The 20,222-nt window shown below is 41.4% G+C and overlaps 1 protein-coding gene across 1 annotated transcript in view; it reads left to right on the top strand.

The window, feature by feature from the left end:
• LOC134654799 (protein masquerade) overlaps positions 1-20,222 on the top strand; it is a 35,706-nt gene that overhangs the window by 9,441 nt on the left and 6,043 nt on the right. The window contains exons 2-12 of the mRNA XM_063510272.1: positions 7,126-7,275; positions 9,382-9,492; positions 10,038-10,231; positions 11,320-11,526; positions 13,560-13,683; positions 14,360-14,482; positions 15,194-15,361; positions 16,213-16,290; positions 17,185-17,356; positions 18,163-18,350; positions 18,970-19,059. Coding sequence (XP_063366342.1) covers positions 7,126-7,275; positions 9,382-9,492; positions 10,038-10,231; positions 11,320-11,526; positions 13,560-13,683; positions 14,360-14,482; positions 15,194-15,361; positions 16,213-16,290; positions 17,185-17,356; positions 18,163-18,350; positions 18,970-19,059 — 1,605 coding nt within the window. The remainder of the gene's footprint in view (positions 1-7,125; positions 7,276-9,381; positions 9,493-10,037; positions 10,232-11,319; positions 11,527-13,559; positions 13,684-14,359; positions 14,483-15,193; positions 15,362-16,212; positions 16,291-17,184; positions 17,357-18,162; positions 18,351-18,969; positions 19,060-20,222) is intronic.

A 20,222-nucleotide genomic window follows, 5' to 3' on the forward strand; every position in this document is an offset into this window, starting at 1 on the left:
ATATCATTGTTGCAATTCCGCCGTGTGGTGGCCGGCTTTAGAATAGCGCCAACCCTCACATAGGATAAGGGTGTCGTACGAGGCGACTGAGTCCACAAACGAAGCAAGAAGCTATTCGTCACAGGGGAGATGGTCCTCAGCATTGGTTTGCAATCCATCTAGGAGAAGGATACTCCAAAATAAAACCCGGAATGGAGTTTCCGTAAGGCACGAGTAGGGTCCAACCTAAATAAGCGGCAGATTCCTGCAATTAGCAACTCAAGTGTACTATTTCAAGCGCGGCATTTTTGAGCTTTAGTTCGACTGCTATAAATAGTAAGGGGGTCCGCCGGACGACATTAGCCTGTCAGTTAGAACAAAAAGTGGACAGTTCCGAACAACTGACAGGCTGATGTCGTCAGGCGGACTGATCATCAGTGGGCCCCTTTATAGTAGACATACTTCTATAGTTAATCTAGTTCGTTGGTTAAATATGACAAGTAAATAACATAAATAACATAATATGCAAACATTTGAAGAGGTAGGTAATTAGTTCCAGTACGGAGTGCCGAACACTGGCGTGTTGCCGCGCATGCGATTCTGGAGAAACGGCTGAAAGTGAATTAATGAGCCTCTTCGTTCACTGTCGCCAGACGAATGTTTCAGCACGTCTAACCGACACGCGCCAAAGGCATTTTGTACAGGATGGCCAAAAATACGTACAGATGTAGTGAATAATTATTTTCCATCGTATTTTCACGGTAACTTAGGAACGTGTCTTGCTATTTCAGTCAGTCTCGGTACTAAAAATACTGAGGTTGACTGAAGTATTACTATATAAGTATATACTATCATGACAAATACGAAGAAGAGAAAATACGATGGAAATCAATAGGCTACATGACTAATTTTCATTTATAGTATCAATCGATCGGTTTTGTTTTAGCGTCAAATGTCTATATGGGACCCATTGCATTAAGAGCCAACAGGAGCTGAGATTTAAATATTTTAGGTAAATATACCCGTCTCGCTAACGGAAGCGGCTCCTAAAACTAGTGCGATAAGGACAAGGCGAAAAATCCTCCGTAAAAATCTCAAATATCGAGGTTTCGTACTCGACTGTTTCCTCCTCCAAAACTTAACCAATCGTAACCAAATTTGGAAATCTAAATGATTATGAAATTATCTGTGTCGGACCATTTTGCTTTTTTGGCTAATTGATATCAGTTTTGAATACCACGCCTCTCATTGCGGCATAGTCAATTAGGCCATTTTGGACATTTTTGAAGGGCTCTAGCGCCTTAAAAAACAAAAATATCAAAAAAATCAAAACGGTCCGACACAGATATTGACAATATTAATCTGTGTTAAAAAAATCATCGCTCTAGCTTCAAAACCCACGGAGGAAACAGTCGAGTACGTTTGTATGGAGAAATGACCACTCCCGTTGGCTCTTAAAGTAACACAAAAGTCAGAAATTGTAGTCAAAGGCCGACAGTCGCACTTCACTCGCGAAACGCCCTATACAAAACGGCCAGAGGCCGTGACGTCATCGCCCATCTTGTAGTATGGACAAAACAAGAAAATTGCATTTTATCGGTGAAATATTGCGTTTATGTATATAGTTGCTATACAATATTTTTTTGGGTGAAATGTAAGGAATCGAATGGTACCCTTACTTTTATAGTTATTGGAAGTTAAAAAAAACTTAAATTTTGAAACTCTCAGGTCTTGTATTTTTGTAATTTTTTAATATTTTATTTTAATATCCACATTATTGTGATAAATTGCTCGTTTGCTATCTATTTTACTAGATTTTGTTATAAAATTCAACGTGTCATCATCCCTATTATGCACTACATCTGTAAGAATTTTTACTGCTGTATATAATCATTTTCGCAAACGTATGCTGTGTACCAAAGTTAAAGCAGTATATTTTGAAGACGCTTTATAGGGTCATTTGCAAATTTATTGTACCTTTGTCTACATATTTGCATTTTTGTATGGTTCATTTTCGTAACGAAACTGAGAATGTTAAGAAAAAATTAGACAAAGATACAATAAATTTGCAAATGACCCTTTAGTAAGAATAAAAATCGTAAAACAAATTGTGAACGTATTTTTGGACCAGTCTATATCTCTCGCAATGCATGCGCGCGCAAAGGCATATCTAACAGATACGGAATGTTTCAGTGCATCTAGCAGACATGAGTACAAATGCGATTCTAACAAATAACGCGCCCGATCACTCACGCCCGCGGAATGTTTCGTAAAAAATCATAAGGAGGCGTATTTGTTTATGAATGTTATGATCTGCCAGTGTCCAGTGTTGATCGTTGTCTAATATTGTTTATTTAATTAATTAATTATTGTAAAAATATTTCACTTTAAGCCTTTTTTGGCGTTGATGTCTTTTACTAGTCTTCAAGTAATAGACATTAACGCGCGAGATTAAATCTAAAAACTACATTTGTATCTCATAAATAAGTATAATGACAATGACACAATGATTGATGAAATACATTATTTTACTCAATAATAAGTATATATCACGATCACACCAATAGGCGTGTTTCGCGGTAAAATAACTCAATCCTCACAGCAATGACACACCTAGTTGAACTGATCACTAATAAGACACTTTTTTAAATGTTTTCATGTTCGTTAAACCTCTTGCATTTTAAGTAACGTTGAATGAAACGAATGATGAATGAATACAATGAATGGATTATTACACATTTATAATAAATAATTACTAGATGCCACGAATATTCGGCAACTATTCGGTATTCGGCGTATTCGGCCACTTAGCCGAATATCTGTTGCATAAAAATAAAAATAACCAAGAACTAGGTAGTTATTATGTTTAATATTTAAAATGTAGCTATTTTTAAAAGTGGTTACATACTTTTTTGACCGTTTGTTGATTACAAAATATATATCAAAATATAAACGTTTTGCATTGACAACAAAAATGGTGAATTGTGCTGAGCCATGTTATTTTAAGGCCATCATATTGTACCTGACCATGAATCTCGCAAATAAAAAACTTTGAACGTTTGTTGGCGAACACTTTTGGGAACCACTGGCTTAGAAGGACTCTAGCTATCTCACTTCTTAGGTAAATCGCCAGGCCCAGGCCATATCACATGTGCATTACTCCCAGGCCTGTCCCCGAACATGTACCGATTAGCATTGTGTTTGTACGCCCCCCCCCCCTCCCTCCCTGCGCCGGACCGTTACCCGATGACCTAACGCGCCGATTTCTCCGTCCGAAAACGAAAGTACACGCTAGACGCGTGCGCCCGCGTCTGATAAGGACGGTTTTCATGCATACATAGTATGTATGTATTTACATTAATATTAATGTAGTCTCATCAAACCAATTTTGCCAGAAAAAAGGGGAATAAAAAAATACGGGAAGCCCTTCAAACTATTTTTTTCCAATTTGGCAAACTTTTAACTGACAAGGTACATAATATTGCTAGAATAATTGGGTCAATATCAAACAAAAAATACATTACTATATTGTACAACGGGACTTAATCGCGTATCTAAGTTTCAAGAAACAGTCTTCTCCGAGACCACGGGGACAACGCCGTCCTCGAAACGTCGGAGGTAAATCTTAAAACTTAGATACGCGATTAAGTCCCGTTGTACAATTTAATAATGTGTAAAAATCGTTAAAGTTTAAATCAGTGTTAAACAAAAAATAGGTACATAATAATAGAAGCTAGTAGCCAAAAGGATGAATCAGGCTAGACCGGGCTGTGCCCGGGTCGAAGCGTCCGACACGTCATTTTCTATGACGGCTAATCGGTGATCACGTGGTGCTTTCCATATAAAACGAAGTATTTCTTATGGCTCCTCTACACGATGGGCCAACGCCGGCCACTCCAAGGGACGCATTTATGCGTTAGAGGGAGCAATTAAGTGATATTGCTATCTCATTCTACCGCATGGCTGCGTCCCTTGGAGTTGCCGGCGTTGGCCCATCGTGTAGAGGAGCCATTAAGGGTAGAATCGGGTTCAAAGGGTTCATCCATATTACTTTTAAAACTGAAATTGCAAAGGGAGCTCCGAAGTGGAACAATAGTAGAACCAAGTGTAGTGTTAACCAAGGGGTGTCAGGCATTTATGTCTGCCGAGGTAGTTTGTTACCAATATTTCGAGGCTGAAATGATGCCTTTTACCCCTACCTATGCATTATTTCGTCCCTAGCACAACACTGCTCAATTTCAATAGAATATTAAAAATAAATCGCAGATTTCAGAGATCTCGCAAAATACCGAGATCTTGCGAGATTGGGCATCTTGAATCTTGCAAATACCGGGATCAATGATTATGCTATAGTTTGTCAAATGGCTGTCTCATTTCAAACATAGATACACACACAATCACACTATCTTTGTCTTACACTAGTCCTAGCCCCCAAAAGAAAAGGATGAGTATAGTTTTTTTTGTTCTTATTTACTGACAAATTGGTTTGACCAACAGTATTTATGCTGCAAGATTGCACTCCCTATTTTTGACGACTTCCAAAAAGTTCATATACCAAAACATGTAGTTTTTCAAACGCTTACTTGTTCAAATTGACGAAAAACGTGTAGTCAGAGACATCGGACCGGCTCTTCTCGTTCACGGTCAGCATAACCTCCCTCTCCGCACCTGAGCAGGCTTTCTCGAGGGTCAACGACCGCGTGACGTCACGCTGTCACCATCTTTATCAATCGCGTAATAACTATTATAGATTGACGCGGACTGGGAAAAGTTACTCAATGTGTATTACGATAAGATCATTTTTAAAGTGGATGCGGCTAGGTTGATTGTAAGCGTTAAGCATATTGCCAACTCTTTAGCAGTTAACGAAGATGCGATGGTTGAACAGCTTAGGCCCTCTTGCACCATTATTAAATTGTACAACGGGACTTAATCGCGTGTTTATCGCGTTGTACAATTTAATAATGTGTAATAATAGTGAAAGTTTAAATCAGTGTTTCATTTGCATCATTTCACTAACCCGGGTTAACCGGTTAAACCTGGAGTTATCAATCAATCAATATTTTATTTGTCATAATACAGTTAACACCGGATCTTAATCTAATTAATAATAGTACATGCGTATTCAACCTGCATGCAGGTATACAAATATTGCATCGTTGCCATGGTTACCTACCAGTACAATTTGACACTGAGTTAACCATTTAACCGCTTAACCCCGAGTTAGAGGGATGGTGCGAGTGTGCCTTAGAGTTTAAAGATAAATGCGGGTATTTAATTAGAAACTACTTAAACCTTTGATCCCACGTCAAACCGCCGCACCAAAGTAAGCAGCCGAGCCGCCTCACGCATGCGCATTCCTGGCGCGGACCCGTGGCCCAGTGGCCTACATTACAGGCCTACATGGCCCAAATGGTCCGGCGCGTACGCACGCAGGGCTACCAGCAAGTTAGCTTATTAATGTTTGTATATATCTATACAAGGTGTTACACCAACCACTGAAAGTGGGATGGGTACAGGTTGTATAGGTCATACTGAGCAACTTTTACTAAGGGACCAACCCCGAAATAACGAAAAAAAAATTACACTTTACGTTTTGGCTGGCTTATACCTATTGATATCTTGTATGGGAGTCTCAATTTTTTTATAGCAATTTCAGGATTGATCCCATAGTAAAAGTTGTTGTACTTTTTCTTATTGGATAGAGCTATACCTTCACATACTTACAATATTACGAGTATGGTATATGGTACCATCGAGCTGATTTGAAGATGGACGCAGGTGGTGGCCTTTGATAAATAGGTTTGTTAGAATTCTCGATGAGTAGGTATTAGTTGTCTGTTAAAAGAAAAGTACAGTCAGCGATAAAAGATTTTATTTAAAACTATAGCGACCCGTCCCGGCTTCGCACGGGTTAACAAATTATACATAAACCTTCCTCTTGAACCACTCTGTCTATTTAAAAAAACCGCATCAAAATCCGTTGCGTAGTTTTAAAGATCTAAGCATTACATAGGGACAGACAGCGGGAAGCTACTTTGTTTTATACTATGTACTCTATGTAGTGATGAAAATAAATAGGGTAGGTACTATTAGCTATTAAACACTGTTATAAACATAGTTGCAGCGCGTGGTAACCCTACTGCAGGCCGGGATAGCGGAGTGCCGTTAGTAGCCCACGGCTTAGCTATAATTTAAATAGTTATAGCAGGAAATTGATTGGACATGTTCATCTGCTTGGAATGTAGAATGCCCGAAACTTCAAGGTCGTTATCGGCTTACGACTTGCATGCAGTTGAATCGTTTCATTTTCGCTATCTATACACAGCAGCAGCAGCAGGTTGCTTATGCTTCGCCAACGTGCCAATCGTTAACGCTCCGAATCGAAGCGTAATTCCATATTAGTTCAACAGTGACAGTTGCGTTTTGTTCGCTACGCAAGTCGATCGTTTGACCCCACCAGCCCCCATACCCCATCAGCCGTAAAAGTGCATGGCGACTTTATCAATGAATTTCGCACCTCACTGTACCTCAATTGTCTGCAATGTAACTTTGCTCAATCTAAATGGGGCTCAGGTAAGTATGGTGGTAATTATTATCAAATTGGCGTGGCGTCGCATCCGGACTCGCTATTGAGTGTTATAACCGCTATTGAACGTGATTGAAACAAACGTCTTAAAACCTCGGAAGCCTGTCCCGCGTATAATCAGCTGTTAGCTATCCGAGAACCGTTTGAGCGGCCAAGGTCGCGACTCGCGAGCATTCCGCGGGATAACGGGAACGCGTACGATGAACAACATAATTAACCAGGCAGGTCTTATGAGTCTTATGACGTTGAAATAAGGTTTCGAACCGTCCGTCACGTCGATGGTACAAGGATTAGACCCGATTGGATGACAACGCCTACCTACATGCTTCAATCAAGTAGTGGAGCCATCCAAATTAGATAGAGTAAAATGATAACAGGTTCAGAAATAAAACATATTATCACTATACTTAATCGTAAAAATTAAATGATCATGAAACTAATTAAGTGTAGGTTTCATAAAGCATTCGAGATTGGAGGCTGCGAAAATTATTTTACTGACAGTTGTCTCTGTGGAATAAAAAGTTCATTGTAATAAACATTTTCCCTTTTACTTCCAGGTCTATTAGACACACTGGACACGCAAGTTGACGCCAAGAACTGCCCCGGCGTGTGCATGCACGCCATCGCGTCACTCATCTGCTCCAACGTGCTCGATGAGGTCGAGTGTCCCAATCCCTCCATGAAGTGCTGCGTCGACGAGCCGCTAGGTCAGTACCTCGTGTTTATGGTCTCTTGGACGACCCATGGTCTCTGGACACAGTAGACAAGTACTGCCCCGGCGTGTGCATGCACGCCATCGCCTGGCTCATCTGCTCCGACGCTTGAATGTGTGTATTTAAGGTCTAGACTTATCATACTTTAAAACCAGTCTGTAGACGCCATTAAGGGGCCCACAAATTACCAGTTCGCCGGACAATGTCAGCCTGTCAAACTCACCTTAACATTAAAACACATAACATTTTATCACCTTATTATGCTCTATGTATTTTGTAGTGCAATTTTTTCGTATACTTATGTACTTACTTAAGTTATAAACGCATGCCTTCGCAATCTGAAAGTAGAACTAGAAATGGTGTCCGTTTTGCATAAGTCAAAAGAGCACTTGTGTTCAAAGGGCTCAATGGATTATGGTAAACAAGACATTAACAATAAGCGCCACCTTGTTAAGCGAGTTTCCTAACGATGAATATGCAGTAATTAGCATAAATGTTACCTTCTTTATTTTGTTTTGTTACTTTCTTTGTGCTTCCTACTGCGGCAAAGGCCGGGGAGGATAGTCATCAAAACGATAATTGTAGTGCCAGATTTCTAGTTGACACTACTCGCCTAATTAGTTGAGTTCTAAATACAAAAAAAGCGGCCAAGTGCGAGTCGGACTCGCCCATGAAGGGTTCCGTATTTAGGCGATTTATGACGTATAAAAAAAAACTACTTACTAGATCTCGCTCAAACCAATTTTCGGTGGAAGTTTACATGGTAATCTACATCATATATTTTTTTAGTTTTATCATTCTCTTATTTTAGAAGTTACAGGGGGGGGGACACACATTTTACCACTTTGGAAGTGTCTCTCGCGCAAACTATTCAGTTTAGAAAAAAATGATATTAGAAACCTCAATATCATTTTTGAAGACCTATCCATAGATACCCCACACGTATGGGTTTGATGAAAAAAAAAATTTTGAGTTTCAGTTCGAAGTATGGGGAACCCCAAAAATTTATTGTTTTTTTTCTATTTTTGTGTGAAAATCTTAATGCGGTTCACAGAATACATCTACTTACCAAGTTTCAACAATATAGTCAAATAAATATCAAATATCAACATTTATTCAGCAAATAGGCCACAAGGGCACTTTTACACGTCAATATGGAATTTACATACAGCAAAAAAAAAACACATCAATAATTATAAAATACAACTAAGCCGTAAATATCAAATCAAACTAACATAGAGATGTATAAAGCCTCTAAATGTCGAATTACAAAAAACGCAATAACAATAGTATTGAAAAAAAAACACAAAGATACAAAAACTATAATCTAAAATTATTTAGAGATGTAAATGTCTCTAAGTGTCATCATAACTAAAAGATTACAATATATAGTAGTTAATCAAATTATCCTTAGAGATGTATAGGGTCTCCAAGAGTCAAAATCCTGTATACCTAATTAAAACATTCATTAAATTAAAGAAAATGATAGTAAAAATAAAATAGCATACGAGAACCGAATGAGGTGTGCCCATGTAATTATACTCAAAAATAAAGTTACTAAATATAATAGCTCGTGTTAGCTTAAATAGACCAGTCTCCACAAACAGCACCCGTTCACGAGTATGACGCGTATCTCAGCCATCGCCTCTCTCAACCTTCATTCGGGAAAGTGTAGTTCTTATAGTTTCGGAGAAAAGTGGCTGTGACATACGGACGGACAGACAGACGGACAGACGGACAGACAGACAGACATGACGAATCTATAAGGGTTCCGTTTTTTGTCATTTGGCTACGGAACCCTAATAAAAATGACCCCTATTGCATGAATTAACTGATAGACCATGAAACAGTCAATACGAATATGCACTAAATCCTATACAAGGCCGACTTTGTTTTTCGGTTCTGCAAGAGCAGTACCTATCTTCTAGACAACTAAATATTTTGTCTTGTCTTGACTTTGACCATTGGCAATTAGACACTACTAGCTTTTGTTTATGTGCGTTGCGTCTTTAAATGTGAGCGTATGTGCCTTGAAAAGGTGCACAGTTTTAGAATACAATATTTTTACCTTTTTTGAACGATATATTAATCGTATTTCAGGCAACGACACGCTGTCGACGACGCGGCGGCCGTTCACGACGCGCTACACGACGCCGGCCGAGGACGAGGAGGAGCCCACCACGCCCGCGCCAGACAGATACAAAGACAGTGGTAATTATTAGGTACATTTGCGTCTGATTGTTGTAGGTCTAGTGAGTACAAGAGTAGGATAGCGCATATTCGATATGAAGGTTGCTAATTCGAATCCGGTTCGAAGGACCATGTTATACATAAACTTTTGTAACATGCATATAGGTACACACATTCAACAGACTCGAAGAGATATATTTTATTGGTGGATTCACCAGTCCAATTCTCTCTAATTCTAATTTTATTAGTTTAAAATTGTAACGAAACAATGTCAATGTTGTTATGTTCTGTAAGCGCTTTCATAATATTTTTATGCTGTATGTACTCTTATACCTAATTGCCTAAACAGATTATTTCATGCTTATAAATATACCTAGGGTTAATTAGCAGAAAAATAGGCGTTTATATGCATCTTAACGTATGTAGGTGATTAAGGTGATATCTATGAATTCCTGTTATTTCGTGAGTGAATTTTATGTGAGGAGATCGTAATATTCGTAATTTTACTTCAAACCTTCTTTGGGATTTTGAAGGCCATTCCAATAAACTATACCTAATCATTACAGGTAACATCGCATGCCCCGGCACGTGCGTGGAGAACCGTCTCACGCAATACTGCGAGGCGTATCTAACGTCACGGGACCTCTGCGTATCCGGACGGTTGTGTTGCGTGGCCAAAGATGGCTACGGGGATCGACGGCCGTCGGACCTGGTGGTGCCTAGCGAGAATAAGAAGCACACTAAGAGACCTAGCACTGCGGTAAGTCACTTTACTACTATTTATTAGAATATTCCAGAGGCGTGCCTTTACAGTGAATCTGTGTGTGTCCGGACGGTTGTGTTGCGTAGCCAGGTAGCCACAGATGGTTACGGCGGCCCACTGACATGGTGGTTCCTAGTGAGAAGAAGCACACTAAGAGGCCTAGTTGCTAACACTGCTGTAAGTATAATATTTAAAACCTTCGCGTTTTGAACACATATTAACTCACATTTACACTTTTCGTCGGGTAGTTGCACAAATCTCTGTTTTGACATTTTGCTGAGACTTTAGTTGGCCGCGACCATGACCAGTGAAACCTGTGTCGAAACGTCGGTATATAAAGGTAATTGAATAAATTTCGCGTTAGACCCGTCTATAAATGTGAGTTAATACTGCTGTAAGTGTTGATAAAAGTTTGAGGATACCAGGCCGTGCCGTGCCGTTTCTCAAATGCTTGTAACTTGTAATACAAGTGGAAGTCCCTTTCTAACAAAAGCTGTCAAAAAGTGACATCCGTTTGTATTACAAGTTACAATTAAGCTTTCGAGAAACGGGCCCAAGGAGTTGTAGGGATATAAAAGTTTTTGGGGGTATAATTCACATTAGACAAACTTCGTCCAGCAATGTAGATAATCTTTTAAGGAAATACAGTTTCAGTTGCTTTATACTTAACTCATTAAACTCAAACATGTAGTAACCAGTATTAGTCATTACAGCATACTTACTTTTAATTTAAGATTCTGGCTTCTGCAATGGTCCTAATTTATGGGATTTTTTTTAACTATACCGTAATGTTGAATAGTATCAGTGACAGTACGAATGGCGACATGTTGAGTATCCATAACACAAAAATTAGGTGAGATACCTTTTTTTTTTTTTTTTTTACGTTGGGGAAATGCGTTTACGCATGCCACCTGGTCCGGGGGAACCAGGGGGGATGACGGACTAACCAGTGGAGGACTATACCGTCTAAAACCACCAACGAGTGCCGACTCCGCTTTAGATGGGGTGCCGCAGGGTCGCTATCAGCATTCGACCACGTGCAGTATAAGAATAAAATCTAATTTATTCTCTATTATGTTCCCCAGTTGACAACAACAACAGCCCCCTCAAAATACAAGGGCCCCACGCGCAAGTGCCGCGGCGACTGCATCAGCGGCCTGTTCGCTCTGCTCTGCGACCACGTGGACGAGGAGGCCTACTGTCCCGGAGAAGGGACGTGTTGTGCCACGGAGCCTAAGGGAGAGCAGACTACGACCAGGCGACCGCCTACTACGCCGAGACCTACTACACCGGTAAGCAATTGTATTCGTTTTTTTCTTCAGCTGAGCTCAATAGACTACTGAATATACAGAGGACTAGTAAGTGCCGCGGCGACTGCATCAGCGGCCTGTTCCCTCTACTCTGCGACCACGTGGATGAGGACGCCTATTGTCCCGGAGAAGGGACGTGTTGTGCCACGGAGCCTAAGGGAGAGCAGACTACGACCAGGCGACCGCCTACTACGCCGAGACCTACTACGCCGGTAAGCAATTTGGTTAAGAAGTGTTTTTCTTCAGCTGAGCACAACAGCCCACTGAAGATATAAAGGCCTAGTAAGTGCCGTGGCGACTGCATCAGCGGCCAGTTCGCTCTGCTCTGCGACCACGTGGACGAGGAGGCCTACTGTCCCGGAGAAGGGACGTGTTGTGCCACAGAACCTAAAGGGGAACAGACTACGACCAGGCGACCGCCTACTACGCCGAGACCTACTACGCCGGTAAGCAATTTGGTTAAGAAGTGTTTTTCTTCAGCTGAGCACAACAGCCCACTCAACATACAAAGGCCTAGCAAATGCGGCGACATATCCACAATATCATCTGTTGGGTGCTATATTTAGCTGTGTAAGTTGGAAGGACTAACACCTAGAAGAGAATTTTCTGACTAATAAAATGTGAGCTGAGCTGCCACTTTCAATATTCGGTCTTCCACTCTTTGTTATCTCGTCAAATTAACCGTAACTTTCCATTACCAGCGGGCACTGAGTTTGAAGGAGTTTATTTGGCGCACTTTTTAACGACAAGCAAAATGCCACTGGCATATACTCGGTCTCCCACTGTTTATCTCTTCAAATTAACCGTAGCTTTCCATCACAGACAATCCAACCTAGACATAGCATAGTCGCGCTACCCCCTCTGCCACACATACGGTAGCGTTACTCCATCTTTGAGTCAATCCCGTGCCGTGATTGGTCCGTGTCTTTGAACGGATCAATCACGGCACGGGATTCGCTCACCTCGTCCCCCCGCACCCCCGTATTTTTGGCAGCATCGGTTTCATGAAAGAATTGGCCTAAGCTCAGTCTAGAGGTTGGATTGTCAGTGCTTTCCATTAACAGCGTTTTTCTTCCTTCCCGCCTCTAGTGGCCGACTTCCAAGTACAAAGAGCACAAGTGCCGCGGGGACTGTATGGGGGGAATGTTCGTGCGCTGGTGCGACCAGGTGGACGAAGACGCGTATTGCCCGGGGGAGGAGAAGTGCTGTGTGGCGGCCACTAGGCGGCCTCCTACCACGCCCAAACCGGTAAGTGATATTGAACGAGTTTTGCGGAACCTTTTAAAACTTCGGATGTAATTAATTTGTGCATTAATATTATCAATGTAGAGGTATGTATGTAATGGCATAGAGAAAAAATACATAGATTGCTCACTTCAGTTTTAGTACCAAAAAGACTATTAGCATCTAGCATCGAGTAGCGGAACTATCAGTACTGCTACTTGATAATAGATGTAGCACCGACCGGAAAGTCTTATCTCAACAGCATAAGACTTTCCTGTCGGTGCTACACCTATTGTCAAGTATAGCAGTACTGATAGTTCCGCTACTCGATGCTAGATGTAGACACTGAAATTAATAGTCTAACTGATGTATGAAGTGAGCACTCTTGTCTTATTATATTTCTCTATGGTAATGGAAATGGTTTATTTGTATATAAGTGGTTTGGTATTTATTATTAGCTTTGTCTTAGAATTCAATAGCGATGATAGTGGTTTAAATCAAGTATGTATGTAATTATTTAGATGAAGGTAGACTTGAATTCACATTATCTAAATAATTTCGATAAGGTCTGTTGTGTTAGGTAAAGTAGCTGCACTTTTTTATTAGGTAATAGGTACCTGTAATTAAGTAATGAGAGGCTTAGACGCAAACAAGTCCACCTTGTGTACAGTTGTGTACCTTCAGACACGTTGGCTTGGCTATCTTGTAGGACTTGTAGGTACCTACCTAATATAAAAAAAGGCGCATTTATCCCTGACGATCTTATCCCAAATGTTTTGTTTATGTTTCAGGCACCGCTGCCTCGCTGCCCGGGCTACTGCCTCCTGAACATCATGGCGGCGTTCTGCGAGCGGCCCGCCGTGCTGGTTTCTCATACGCAGTGCAAGACTAGCGGCTCCGTGTGCTGTGACAATAGCAGGTAATGTTACTCCGCCATTCAATATTGCCAGACGTCCACGATAACACCTATATTCCTGTAAAAACTTGTTTGGATCACAGCACGCAGGCGAAGCATAATGGATATATGCATGTTCTCATTGCGCAATCTCAATGCAAGACCGAATCATCGGCCAATATACTTCCCATTCCCACAGCTCGGTAGAGTACAAAGAGTTTAGGCTAGGTCCCACGCTAGACCAAAGCGGTATGAGGAATCCGCACATGGCGTAGTCAGGTTTTCTCGGGATGTCTTCCTTTTAAGGTCTATCTGTGGCCAATTATCTAAGGGTGTTGATGGCTGTTTGTCAACCTAGTACAATATATTTTGTACTGGTATGTACTATATTAACAGCCGGCGTTTCAAAACAAAGTATCATCATAGAGAAAAAAATACATAGAGTGCTCACTCCATACATCAGTTTTAGTACCAAAAAGACTATTAGCATCTAGCATCGAGTAGCGGAACTATCAGTACTGCTACTTGACAATAGATGTAGCAGTACTGATAGTTCCGCTACTCGATGCTAGATGTAGACACTGAAATTAATAGTCTGTAGTGTATGGAGTGAGCACTCTTGTCTTACTTATTTCTCTATGGTATCATCTATTATCTTCAGCAATTTAGTGAAAATATTGTAACATGTTTCCAGAGTGCCTCCGCGCACCACTCAGAGGCCGACAACTACGACCCCTAGTACGACGCCAGCGCCGGCCGACCCGCGCCCCGACTGCCCGGGCTCTTGTATCGTCTCCCTTCTCTCTTTCACGTGCTTCCGTGAGTATCAGTGCATCCTCCAGTACGGTTACCATCAGTTTGTCACTGACATAAACGCCGTCGAGAACGTAATTTACTTTCTATACATCCCGTTTGCACTAATATGCGAGTGCGAGCGAGATGTATAGAAAGTAAATTACGTTCTCGACGGCGTTTATGTCAGTGACGAACTGATGGTAACCGTACTGCTTAAGTTACACCGCTTTCCCGGTTGCATCCTAAAACACTTTCCTGCCTTCCTTCAAAGACAAGTTTTTGCGAAGAATTGACGCACTATTTGATTGCGAAAACGACTGCCATCTGATCTTCCAACGCAGATGTGAAACTTAACATTAGAAACAAGAGCTTGACGTCAGAAAAAATATATGAACGTAAGTGTTTTCTACGCGATAAAATCCGTTTTAGTTTAACACATTCAGTGCCGAAAGCCCGACTATCGGGTATTTTATGATTTCGTTCCCAGGGGGCTGTTCATAAAATACGTCATCATGCTTCGAATGACCCCGTTTCCTCCTACGTCATGCTACCATATCATCCGATGTGCAGACCCCCCCCCCCCCCCCCATTTGAAATGACGTAATTTATGAATAAGCCCCCAGGCCGAATGACCCAATAGTCGGTATCGTGGTATTACAGCTTTATATGTTTTGTTTGGCTGGGTGGCAATGAATGTGTTAAACCTAATGAATAAAACTCTAAAATGAATTCCAGGCAACGCAGAAATGACGGAGGTGTTCAAGTGCAAGAAGGCTGGCACGCAATGCTGCGCGCCCAAGTCTAAAGTGCTGGAGGCGACCGGCGTGCAGAGGAACGACACCTACCCCCTCGCCACCCCGCAGTACGAGCCCTACACCACCACGCCGCAGCCCACGCCTATGAGTAAGGCACTATCACAGACAATCCAACCTCTAGACATAGCATAGTCGCGCTACCCCCTCTGCCACACATACGGTAGCGTTACTCCATCTTCGAGTCAATCCCGTGCCGTGATTGGTCCGTGTCTTTGAACGGACCAATCACGGCACGGGATTCGCTTACCTCGTCCCCCCGCACCCCCGTATTATTGGCAGCATTGGTTTCATGAAAGAATTGGCCTAAGCTCAGTCTAGAGGTTGGATTGTCAGTGGGCACTATCAATACACTCACACTCACTCCGTTGGCTCAACGACCCAAAATGAGACTTAGACAAGACAGCGCCACTTTTGTCGGTCCTGTGTGACCTCTCGCCAATAGTAACCTATTTGATTGTATTATAATTAATTAATTTACACCATGCATTAAATAAAGCACCAGAAGATTAATAGAGAAACGTAGACAGCGGTTATTTGTAGACACAATTTCTATTTTAAAACCCGTATAAAACTATAGAGTAGGTTATTTGATTGTGACGTCACATGCTAGTGTTTCATATAAATTCCATAGTAGCAAAATCGTTTTGACAGTTCGTAAAAAAAAACTGATTTGACTAGTAGTCAAATACCTTATTGTTGACTCGAAGTTCGCGCAGATCCGCCTCCACCATGTCGCACCAGCGATACCTGTACTATCAATACGCATACGTAATTATCTAACTCGACTGGAATTTGACAAGATGAATTTGTCCAACCAAGCCGAAATCAGCTATTGATTCATATTCGTAGAAAGTCCCCGATTTTATTGAAATTTAGGAAAGCAGCAGCATAACTATTATAAATTAGTTTGTTACTAATATGCATTGTTTTTGGTTTCAGCTGTCCCGTATGAACCAACATACGGCTCAACGATAAGAGTGCCGGAAAAATACAACAAATACGTTTGCGGAGTGAAAGGTAAAATTATATAGCTACTTTTTTTTAAATCCAGTTACGTCAAACAACTATGAAATTATGACGTATAAATAACACTTGCACTGCTATCAAAATCGTTGCAGACATTTCTTGGTCTAACTCTAGTTGCAAACTAAATGAAGACTTAAGGATGACTCACCTCACACTTATGCTATGCCTTCGAGCCTGCGAGTAGTGATGGGTAGGACATCAATTTAAAATGAGTTTATATGAGTACCTTATTTTCTAAAATGAGGTGTTACAATGTCTTACTTCAAATGAGGTGAGGTACTAGCATATTTTCAGCGTCGACTATTCCATTAATTCCAACGGCGACAAAAATATTTAATGTATATACATATTTATGTATTCATTACTTCCTTTATAAATAAATAAATAGTAACATTTAATTGGAGTGCAATTCTGGAGGTTAAGAATAGAACTTTTAGGAGAAAGATAATTTTAGTAAAATGAATAGAGGAGTGAAGACATTTTTGCGGTACGAAGTACTGCGACAAATTAACAAAATGAGTGGTACAAATGAGGTGCCTCACGAGTGAGCGACTCAACACTACCTGCGAGCCTCAGTGATTATGTGATGCCCTCTAAATATATATAGAAAACGAGGTGTCGGTCGTCTTGGCTTGGACCCGGACCGTCCCAGCGTGAGTCATCCTTTATTATACCTTCTCCTCCTTACCCAGATCACCTCCTGACTTCTAAATCGCTATTTCGATTACACACATGTTACATTATTTCATATTTTATGCGAGTACCAACAGCAACACTCTTAACTGTCCATTACAAAAGGCACAAGGTCCACAAATGGACAGTTAAGAGTGTGGGCGATGGTACCTATGTGTATCTTGTTCATTATTATCTTTATTATATTTCCAGGAACTTCCTCCCGCAGCTCCCGCCGCCTCGGCCGAGTGATGGGCGGCGAGGACGGCGAGCGAGGCGAGTGGTGCTGGCAGGTCGCGCTCATCAACTCCCTCAACCAGTACCTGTGTGGCGCCGCCCTTATCGGGACACAGTGGGTGCTGACTGCGGCGCACTGTGTCACCAAGTGAGTACCTACCCGTTGATGACTGGATTCACTTCCTTGTAACTTGTTGCATTTAAATTCATTCATATTCATATTCATATTCATATTCATATTCGTATATTCATAATAATTCATATTACATGTCGTTTTTCATAATTACATTAAAAATAAAAAATAAAATAAAATAAGAATTCTTTAGAGAAAGAAGTAAAATATTTGACTAAGTGTTTTTCAATTGGTGCCGTGACCAGGATATGGATTGACTTAATCTATTGTTTGTAGACACTACATGTTTTTAATAAGAAACGGTTGTTTGTGACATGTGCGAACATGCACACACAACATAAGTATATTAAAAAACGATAAAGTGTGCAATCCTTACTTGGTAGATATTCCACGAATCTGCACGAAGCGCTTTGCTTCCTCTTTCCTTATGCGCACTGCCAAGGAATGGAATTCCTTGCCGGCGTCTATATTTCCGAGCTCATATAACCCGGCAACCTTCAAATCAAGGGTGAACAGGCACCTTCTGGGCAGGCTCGCTCCATCGTAGGCCACGTCTTCGCCTCGGCTAGTCTGTGGCCATGAGTAAGCCCAAAAAAAAAATCCCAACTCAGTATAATGCTAGCTTTAAAACCAGCGCTGGTCTTCCGTAGGGCCCATTCAATTTTCTCCGTCATCTCTTTCGGAGCCCGGGACCCGTAATGTCCAGCTGGCTCCAGTATTTTCCTCTTTTACCGTGTGTAAGGCGAGGGCGTATAGCCATATATTTACTATGAGTATTTAGATATTTGACTAATGTATAACGAATTTCTTTTTTTTTACAGCATCGTCCGCTCCGGCGACGCCATCTACGTGCGCGTGGGGGACCACGACCTGACCCGCAAGTACGGGTCGCCCGGCGCTCAGACACTACGCGTGGCCACCACATACATCCACCACAACCACAACAGCCAGACGCTGGACAATGATATAGCGCTGCTCAAGCTACATGGGAAGGCCGAGCTCAAAGAAGGTCAGTTTTAGCTCTGGTAGTACCACTAGCAGCTGAAGTCAGTGTTGTGAATAACGCTTATTTTTAGGCTTAGGCCCTGGTCTCCTATAAACGCCATCGGCCGCTTACAGCGTCTGCGTCACGATGCTTACTATAGAGATGTACTGTTGTGGTCTGTTTTAGACGTCGACGTCAGCGTCTTTTTTGTTCAAAAACGTTGACGCTGACGCCAGACGCCGCGTACAGCATAAAATAGGAGACCAGGGCCTAAAAGATTCGAACCCTCAAGACTCGTCAGTCTTGAAGACTCGACTATATTTGAGAATTGTTTTTATTTATTTTAGGCGTATGGATGTGAGAAATCGTCGTCGAAATGAGCGTTATTCACAACACTACCTGAAGTATTTCAGCCAATTCTGAATTTCAAGACATTCTGAATTCGTAATGAGAGAAAAATGTATCAAAATTTTCATTTTCTTAGCTTATTCCGTTACCATTTTTTTCGTAAAAGTACCTAAAGCCCAGTGGAGTTTTATCTTGCGCAGTTGACTAGCTTGTTGAGGACATGATGCGGGTTTATCCAGATATCATTATTGACTAGAATACTAATGTGCGTTTTGTTTTGTCCACAATGTTTCAGGAGTGTGCCTGGTGTGCCTGCCGGCGCGGGGAGTGAGCCACGCGGCGGGCAAGAGGTGCACCGTCACCGGATACGGATATATGGGCGAGAGTAAATACTACTTTATATCAATGGGTCTCGAGCTATGGACGCTTTAGGATAATGGAGCTCAAATTCCTAGCTTAGCGATGTCATAGAGAAATAAAGACAAGAGTGCTCACTCCATACATCAGTTCAGACTATTAATTTCAGTGTCTACATCTAGCATCGAGTAGCGGAACTATCAGTACTGCTACTTGACAATAGATGTAGCACCGACCGGAAAGTCTTATCTCAACAGCATAATTCTTTCCGGTCGGTGCTACATCTATTGTCAAGTAGCAGTACTGATAGTTCCGCTACTCGATGCTAGATGCTAATAGTCTTTTTGTTACTAAAACTGATGTATGGAGTGAGCACTCTATGTATTTTTTTCTCTATGGCGATGTCCAAGGGGCGCAGCATGGTTCCATTTTTATCGCCTGTCACTATGTCCGTCGCTTTCGCACTTACATACTTGTTAAAACGTGACAGGCATGCGCATGGTGACAAGCGATAAAAATGCGACCGTGCTACCGCCGCAGGCTTCTTTGGCGGCGCTTTGGGAACCTGGGGTCCGCCGAGAACCTCTCAATCCAGAGGGAAGATTTAGGCTTTGTTTGGATTAAGCAGTCTTTCCTCAACGTGTTTTTCTTCATGAGCCTTGGGCACTTGTCTGAAAGGGTCAGTGCTTAAATATCCAGGTTTGAATTGAAGCCGTGGCTTCCAGCATTAATTAATTGTTCGACAACTTAAACGGAAAGCTACCGAATGATTCGCTCTCTAAATTACTGTAAACTGTCCCTTTTTTAAGTAATGCTGCGCTTAAAAATAGAGGTCGAAGGAGCTAAAATGATATTTCAAAATTTTGCCTAAAACATACGCCGCAATAGTTTACCGCCGCAATAGTTTATAGCCGCAAAAAGGGACGAGTATAATTTTTCTGACTGACAGTTGTGTTTATCAAACTTAAAGTTGTCAAGCACGCAGCATGTTTCCAGGCTATTGGACTGTTTAACAAGTTACCTGTTGAATTAAAGTCACACACCAATAGCCTCATTTTCAAAAACAAGTTGAAGTCTTTCTTGCTAGAGAAGTGCTAGCAATTCGAAGCTAGAGAAGTGCTATTCGGTAGAGGAATTTGTAAATGAACGTAATTCTGACATATAAAATTGTAATACATGTTTTAAATTCTT

The sequence above is a fragment of the Cydia amplana genome, chromosome 1 (genome assembly GCF_948474715.1).
Source record: "Cydia amplana chromosome 1, ilCydAmpl1.1, whole genome shotgun sequence".
In the NCBI taxonomy this organism is placed as follows: Eukaryota; Metazoa; Arthropoda; class Insecta; order Lepidoptera; family Tortricidae; genus Cydia; species Cydia amplana.